The sequence below is a fragment of the Polyodon spathula genome, chromosome 35, assembly GCF_017654505.1.
Source record: "Polyodon spathula isolate WHYD16114869_AA chromosome 35, ASM1765450v1, whole genome shotgun sequence".
NCBI classification, from domain to species: Eukaryota; Metazoa; Chordata; class Actinopteri; order Acipenseriformes; family Polyodontidae; genus Polyodon; species Polyodon spathula.
Window position 1 is genome coordinate 3,242,994 of NC_054568.1, and position 8,541 is coordinate 3,251,534.

The 8,541-nt window shown below is 39.0% G+C and overlaps 1 protein-coding gene across 1 annotated transcript; it reads left to right on the top strand.

Annotated features, from left to right (window-relative positions):
- Positions 1 to 4,335: 4,335 nt before the first annotated feature.
- On the top strand, positions 4,336 to 7,570 carry LOC121303901 (prolactin-releasing peptide receptor-like). The gene is made up of 2 exons (XM_041234757.1): positions 4,336 to 5,195; positions 6,159 to 7,570. The coding sequence occupies exons 1-2, from the start codon at positions 4,362 to 4,364 to the stop codon at positions 6,447 to 6,449; spliced, it is 1,125 nt and encodes a 374-aa protein (XP_041090691.1). The 5' UTR covers positions 4,336 to 4,361; the 3' UTR covers positions 6,450 to 7,570.
- The last annotated feature ends 971 nt before the right edge of the window (positions 7,571 to 8,541 follow it).

Sequence of the window (8,541 nt, forward strand, 5' to 3'; positions counted from 1 at the left end):
CAGTATTACTGTGCATTAGCTGGAACATATATCTACTTGACTCCTGTCTCCTATGCTGTAGTGTTACTTATGGATCTTGGTAAGCTTTCAGTACCACTTACTGTATTCGTTCATCTTCATCAAATGTATTAGTTAAATGCATTTCCAAAGGGACGTATCTAGGCAATGCATTACATACAACAAATAAAACAGTTTTGAACATGTCATTGTTCAAGTCGTTCTTTGTATGAATAAAGAAGTGACGCAGATATTTCCATTGGTCTATGGTAAATATTTGAGTTTGCATGAAAGTTTACCATGGGTCCTATTACCATGGGTCCTATTTTCCATAGCGTTGCAATGATAAGGCATGACTTGATTCATTTAGTAGTTTAGTATTGCATTTTCTGTAAATTCTGCAAATATTGTACTATGATGGATATTTTCTAGCATTGTTCTGTTTTTCACTGATTTTACATTTGAAGTACCATTGAATGTCAAATCCTGTTTTATCATTTGAGCATGCTGCTTTCTTCTGTGTTATCAAAAGATCACACTTTTCAGGAGTTTATTGTGGTGGGGATTGCATTATTCATGCAAAAGTGGATATCAAAAATGCATATTTAATAATAGCAGTAGACTATATACATATTTCCCTGGAAGTCACACAGCATATTTAAGAGACTTCAAACTAATACTTAAATTTAGTTTTGGGAGTATTCCTGCTAAAAGAGAAATTACAATTCAAATATTATAAGATACTGCTACAATAATGGAATTTTAGACATTTGTTTTAGATTTTGATGCCAGGAGATGTTCCCTCCAGTCCAGGGCAGGCTTGATGCATGGAAACCGAACTACTCCCTCTTAAAAAGGACTGGATGGATCACCCTGTTTCAAATGATTTTTTTTCTTGCTTTTTTAGAGGACAGTGCAATTTAACCCCTGACATCGTTATCCCTGTTAAGTAACGAACAACCAGCGATGGGTAGAAATGCTGCTTTGTGGAGTACAAAAGAATACATTTTTATTTAATAGTTTATTCACGCTTCAACATCGTACAATGTAATAGAAGCATGGACGCTAACATTAATAACCGAATACGGACTTTGATATCAGAACTGTTTGACTTCTAATGTTAGGCAAAGTGACAAGCAACGTAAAATCAATAAACAGAAATTAACATCTATTAGTTTAATGGAAAAGCTAAATTACAGGTCCTTAAAATCGTGCTCTCTGTTAAAATTGAAGATGCTGCATGTTTGAGTGATTTTAAACGCACTGTGGAGTGCAACGTGACAGGGATGAATGGCTATCGGTGTGACACAGTTTTGCCACCCACTTCCCCCTAATGCATTACAGAGATCAAGGTATCATTCTCCACCTGTCTTAGTTTGACATGGTTAATTGTTTAAGGTGGTTGTGTGTGATTTATGTTCCTTCCATGAGATGCTAATGCTCACATACAACTTTTATTGCTAGCTTGCAAGCGCTTGCTGTACCATACCAGCATCTGCGATTACAAAAATGCAGCTTAAAAACCCTCTATATAGTCCATTCTAAATTTCACCAATCTGAATGGCTCTGATATGTATGCAGGTCTGATATAAAGTCACTTGGGGTAAATGCACACATGCTGTAGCTTATATAGGCGATGTAGGGTGTTGGAATTTGAAATCGGCACAGAACAAGTTAAGGGGAACATGAAAAATAGATAGTGCTGGGTGACAAGCTAGGTTTCTGTCATTTTGGAGGTAATGAAAAACTAGAGTTCAAGCTAATTCAGGACCGCTTATTATGCGGATCATGCCTAATAAGTAGGAAGCAAACACAAGAAGCATGGGATTACACTAGCTCTGCTCAAGGGTATGGTTTAAACTATGTTATAAATAACTTGATGTGCAATCTTTTTTGGAGTGGATAACAATAAAAAAGGTCTAATTTGAAGCAAATTATGAATTCAAATATGGGCTTGGTTAAGTAAATAAGAGCTCAGCTGGAATGAAAACCAAAAGACCCAAGAGTCCCCGAGGACCGGGGTTGAAAATCATTGGCCTAGATGATCACGTTGGGAATTGGTAAAGGTGAAAAGAAATGATGATGATGATGATGATAATAATAATAATAAGGTGTTACACACAATCAATTCCAGTCTATTCTGAACACACTTAAAACCATTTTTTGTATTGCATTGATCTGCTGACCTTTTACACTTTTCTTTTTTTTTATCAGTTTCACAGCATCAAAGGCTTTCTCCAGCCAAGCTTATAAAATCCAATGTAATTTACTATATTGGTCAATATATCTATATTTCATGGTTAGCTATTACCTAATTTCCATGCACCACTGAACTCTGGTTGAAAACCCTACTGCCCCTGATACTGCGTTTCCATGTTCGTTTAGCTGACCCGCCATTGCTGCCAAACGGAGCTACCCTTTTCTAATGCGGGATAGGCTACAATTGTATCAGAAAAGGATTAGGGTTATATCATACAAAATAATGACATGTTGGCAAGGGATATTTTCAGAATAGTATCGTTCTGAATACTACTTCTGTTAAATATAATACTGTACCAACAAAATCAACTACAGTACTACTTAATCCTACTTATTTTACAAAATAAGTCTACTTGTTTTAAAACAGTCCTTTCAGATATGATTTTTTGACATTGTATCTTTTGTGTTCCCTGAAAAATGGACAAATCTAGCATTCCGCATACAAAAGAAGGGGTGGAACATGTACCAGTGCAATAACCAAACAGAAAACAGAATTTAAATGAATTAAAAAAAAAAAAAAAAAAAAAGTCTTGCCATGTTGTCGTTATCGAATGTTAATTGCTAAATTGACTAAAATTCTAAGATCTAGATTGACAGTGGAAAATGAATAGTGTAATGGAGGTTTAGTGGAAATATCTTAATGGAACGGGCCAAAATGAAATAATCAGATGATTCACAATCATTTAACCACCACTGAAGTCAAAGGTTTATAGGGCTGAGTGCTGACTGTATTCACCTGAAGATAGTATCTACACTTTCTAAAGCCAATTCCCTATCTGCCACAGGACAGCTAAGCCATCCCCACTCTCTCCAGCACTCGCTCTTGATCTCTTCTCTGACACACCCCAAAAATGATCTATTTTATACACAGTTCTTAATTGAATAACAGTCTATGTAAACTGTCCAATTATCTCAGATGTTTTGCTACCACTCTGAGGAAATCTAGTGCTTAGTCTCAGTTTTACCACTTTCAAATGGGAACAGTGTTCTTGATGATCTTAAACTGTTGTGTTGTCCCTCTGCTGCCACACCATACTATGCATAGCAGCATTATAATTGTAAGTTAGACCCCAAAAAGATTAAACAAAGACAAATGTGGAGTTCTATTAAGGGACAGACTGTCCAAAAAGCATTACGACTTACTGTGAACACCTAAACCTCCATTAATTCTCTGCTACTAATCAAGTTTATACATTTTCATTCAATTTAACATTCCACATACAAAAGAAAGGGGTGGAACATGTACCAGTGCAATAACGAAACAGAAAATAGATTTTAAATGAAGAAAAAAAAAAGTTTATGTTGTTATTAGAGAATGTTAATTGCTAAATTGACTACAATTCTAAGATCTAGACTGACAGTGGAAAATGAATAGTGTAATGGAGTTTTAGTGGAAGTATCTTAATACTTAGCAAGAGACAAGGTAACTGGAACTAGGGGTGCTGGGGGTGCCCCCTTGGCTTTGCATGGTTTCCATTATATAGAGGGGATGCAGTTTTGTTCAATGGCACCCCCACTTTAAAAATTGTTCCAGTGCCACTGATATAATAATTACACCCCTTATGTTGTTTATGCAATATATCCTAACATTCTATTTGCCTTTAATTGCTTTACCGCATTGACGAGGCCCTTATCACCTGTCATATGTCCTCAGCTTCTTTTGCAATCAGTTAGAATCGGAGACAGGAATCAAACAAGTTGCATGTTAATTAAAAACAAAAAAAAGAATCGATAAGAGAAGCTGACAGTTTATGTGCTTGTTAAAACCCATGCACAGGACGTTTCTGCAATTCTAACTGTCATTGAAATTCACAGGTTCTTGCTCTGAGACTTCAAGATACTTTGACATATAAAATATCAATTTTAAGACCACCAACGTGGCTGGTAAAGTGATGCCTAAGGGTTGCATTAAACTGCACACAATTGCAAAGTTGTACAATACGGTACTTTGTAAAAAGCATTGTTCATTTTCACACAAGCTGAAAATGGATTCATCTGTCCTTTTCTTGGTGGTTCTCATCTCATAGTAATGGTGTGACTTTTCAAACAGGCCAAACCCAATTATTTTTGTTTCTGCAGAGGAATTGGAAACCAAACGGGCAGGGATGGAAACCTACCTGAGAGAGGAGGGTAACTGGAGTCTTACTAGTGTGGATACCGTGGTTGGCCCACGCAACTACAGTGACCCGTCTTACATGTTCTCCGGCCACCAGCTTCTCCTGCGCTTCAAGATGCTCTTCATCCCGCTCTACTGCCTCCTGGTGGCTGTGGCCTGCATAGGCAATGCCTTTCTGTTGGCCTGCATTGTAGCTGATAAAAAGCTACACAACGCCACCAACTTCTTCATCGGGAACCTGTCTGCTGCTGACCTGCTCATGTGCCTGTGTTGTGTGCCTTTCACCGTGTCCTATGGCTTTGAGGCTCACGGCTGGCTCTTTGGCCGGTTTATGTGCCACTTTGTTGCGCTCATGCAGGCCGCCACCGTCTATGTTTCAGTCTTGTCCTTGACAGCCATCGCGGTGGACCGCTACGTGGTGGTGGCGTACCCTATTCGTCGCCGGATCACACTCAAGTGTTGTGGGATGGTTGTGCTGGGCATCTGGGCACTTTCTCTGGTTCTGGCTGCTCCTCCGTCGGTTCACACCAGCTACCTGGATCTGCACCAGATTGGCCATGACCTGGTTGTGTGTGAGGAGTTCTGGATAGGCTCAGAGAAGCTAAGGGTGCTCTACTCCTGTCTGATGCTTCTGATGTCCTACATGATCCCCCTGCTCTCCGTCACTGTATCTTACTGTGCCATCACGGTTCATCTGAAGCACCACTGCCTACCAGGAGCTGTGGAGCAGAACCAGGCCAAATGGAACAAGAAGAAACGCAAGACTTTCATGCTGTTGGTCACTTCTGTTCTGGCCTTCGCCCTCTGCTGGCTACCTCTGCAGGTAACTCATCTGTAACTTCAAAAATGTATTCAATGTTCATGGTGAGTCATACAGCGCAGGTTCGTGTCCTGGCTTTGCGGAGTCGCCAAACTTTGCTGCCGATTCCGAAGGGAGCGTCGCTTTGGTGATCCCTGCTGGTTAAGCACCCAATGAGCTTAAAAGCGGACACCTGCAGGGCTGGTCTTTGTCCTCCTAGGGGTCAGTAGCTCACTGACATCAGCTCCCGAGTTCCTGGGTGTAAAAGAGGAAGTTGGCTTGGTCGTGGGATCGGAGGACGCCCACTGAACCTTCAGTTCCCCTGAGCTGTGTGGGGAATTGCTGGGGTGAGGGGGAAAAATTATTGGACATTACAAATTGGGGAGAAAAATCAGGGGTAAAATAATTGAGCACACTAAAAAGTTCAAGATCATAAAGATGAGATACAATGGTTTGTAAAAACATGAAGTGAGTGTGGCGGGACATGGAACACCAGGCCTCTGTGATTAAGTTGTTTGTGTCTACTAACAAATTGATTTGTTCTTGAGTTACACCCAAACCGCTGTGTTTATATCACACATAGTGTAGTTAGATATTTACTTACGATAGTAACATCATAACGTCCCTGCTACAAGCTGGCTGTTCAAATATGAAAAATGAAAACGCTTTGGAACACCCACACAAGTAGTAAAAATGTAAAGGAATGAGGCAATTAGCAATATTATCGCTGGTGGTGATCTTGTGGTTCTTTCCTTGCTTATATATTTTTTTATCTTCAAATCAGGATGATGATTTTCCACATACAGCATGACAGATTAATGTTGGTAGAAGGATGTTCACTGGAATAAAAAAAAAAAAAGTGAAAGTCAAGTTAGATAAAAAGCAAGGAGTAATTTAAACAGTAAGAAGGGGAGAAAATACATACTAAAGTGAGCAGGGGAATTTTATTCAGCTCTCGGATAAAGTGGTATGATTCTCGTTTTTCAGGTCCTCAACCTGATCCGAGATCTTGACGTGGATTTCAGCATCATAAACAAACACTGCATCAACGTCATCCAGGTCTCCTGCCACCTGGTGGCCATGAGCTCTTCCTGCTACAATCCTTTCATCTATGCCTCCCTCCACCACAAGTTCCGGGTCCACCTTCAGGGTTACCTGCGGCCCCAGAGACACCGCCAGAGCAGCCTGCTGTCCCTGCGCGCCTCCCGCTACAACAACACCTGCCTCAGCCACGTCTCTGAGCACCCCGCCAAGGACGGGAGGGGGCTGGAAAGCTGAATGGTCAATGTGCTCTGATTGGCAAGGTTGTGCAGAGAAGGTTGTGAAACTGCAGCTTGGTGTCTGCCATGTTGGCTCTCGCTCCTCTGCTACTGACTGCTGACTCCTTTGTTGAGCTGCAATGGCGACAGTTTCATAACCTCCTCTACTATGTTAGCATTGTTTTAGTCTAGCACAGGTGACACTAGAGAGCAGGGAGTGCTTGAGAAAAGGGATTATCAATTGGTAGCATTACTAATTTAAATAGTTTCAATTAACAAATGAACAGTACGGCACTGTATTGAAATCCTTACAGACCTCACATTCTGCTACACGGTTTCCCTTTTCTTCAGCAAACAAGAGGTGTATAAAATTGGCGTGAAGTTCGCTGCCATTTGAATATACTGGTACTATATGAAGAGTGTTTGCTCTCGTTCAGGCTCGCCACAATAATTGACATTCGCAAATTGAAAAACCCTGAATCATTGGATTAAAAAAAAAAGGATTTCAAAACTGAGTCGCTGTGATAAGAACCGATTGGAACCATACTGAGGACAGTATACAAAATATGAGGAAATGTAATTTGAAGTTATTTACTGTTATCTGGTGAACAGATTAAGTAGGTGGACATGCTTGGTTTAGATTACAGGCCTGTGGTTTGCTTTAAGGACGAATTGTCTAAAGATAATTATATATTTATTCATTCGTTCATTCTGGCTCTAGGCAGTAAATATTTCAATATCTTTTCTGCAAACAGTTTTGTAAAAAAACTAACCAAACAAACCCCACATTTTTTGAATAAAATTGCCCTTTTGTGAATAATTGCTGCTATATGTACCTGGACAAGGTGTGTGTTGAGGCACATCCCTTAGTAAAAAAAAAAAAAAAAAAAAAATTGCGGAATGTAATAAAGCATATTGAAAACAAGGTAAAACAGAGGTATGGTATAGCAAAAACAAGAGTTTAGGTTTTTGGGCTATATCGGGGACATTCTTAAACCATGCATCTGGAATTGCTAGAGTAAGTGGAAGTTTTTGAAAAGAAGACTGTTTGAGACGGACCTTTTCAGAACAGTCAAAATATATCTAAACTGAAAAAAATGTTGGAAATGGTTTGAGATGTCTGTCAGAAAGGAGGTCATAGCTAGGGATGCGTTTATAAACAGTAAAAAAAAAAAAAAGCTTATTTCACAGTCTAAAAATAGGTATTTAAAGATATTTCACGATTTTAAACCTAATGTTTATAGCAAGATACGTAAAATATTTCCGTTTTGAAGATATTTTAAAGAAATCGTGCAGCTCTTTGCAGTGTGTGTTCAATCATTTACCGGAAGCAAACTAAACCGGCTGCCAGGTTCCTGAATGCAGTGCAACAGGTAGTATGTCAGTAAAGAAAAATGTTTGATCTATGTATTTTTCAATGATAAAATATGTATATTTACACTTCTTTCAGAAGTGGGAATCTTCACGGGAACTACATATTACACAGCAATGGTTAAAAAAATAAATAAATACAGCCTTAGTCATACCAACATTTGAAGTAACATTTTGATGCAAAGATATGAACTGTATATCCTTTTCTAAATGTATTATTGTTCATGTTTAGTTCAAACTAATTAATCTATATAGTCATTGTAATTATGTGCTTTAGTTTACAGACCCTGATTCATGCAATTCTTGGGACTACATAATGATGTATCTAATGTAAGGTAGTGCTAATATGGGGTTCGTGAAAATGTACAAGTTATTTATGTATTTAATATCAGTAATAACTGACCGCCAAATGATTATCTTGAACCACTTTGAGTTAAGTCGCATGATTTATCTTGCTAGTCGTATTTTGTGATGTCAAATGTAGTGCATTGTTTTGCCCTGTCCTTTTAATGAACCACTCTACAATACTTATGGGCACTGTACGCTTTATTTCCTGTGTTTTCCTGTGTAATAATTTAATGGCTGGTGTGTAGTAGTAAGAGATGAGTCTGATTTTTGGTGTATGTAAGGAGGCACAATGGTGTAGTCAGCCCAGAGCTTTTTATCTAATGCATGTGGATCTGTTTCTTGCAAAAGAAAGCCATTTTCCTTGGCCAAAGTATAATCTACATACTTCCCTC

What these genes read in the sequence shown, in the direction of transcription:
- LOC121303901 (XM_041234757.1), top strand. Translation starts at nt 4,362, where the DNA reads ATGGAAACCTACCTGAGAGAGGAGGGTAACTGGAGTCTTACTAGTGTG. An exon ending in TCTGCTGGCTACCTCTGCAG is followed by an intron (nt 5,196 to 6,158) that starts GTAACTCATCTG and finishes CTCGTTTTTCAG; the next exon opens with GTCCTCAACCTGATCCGAGA.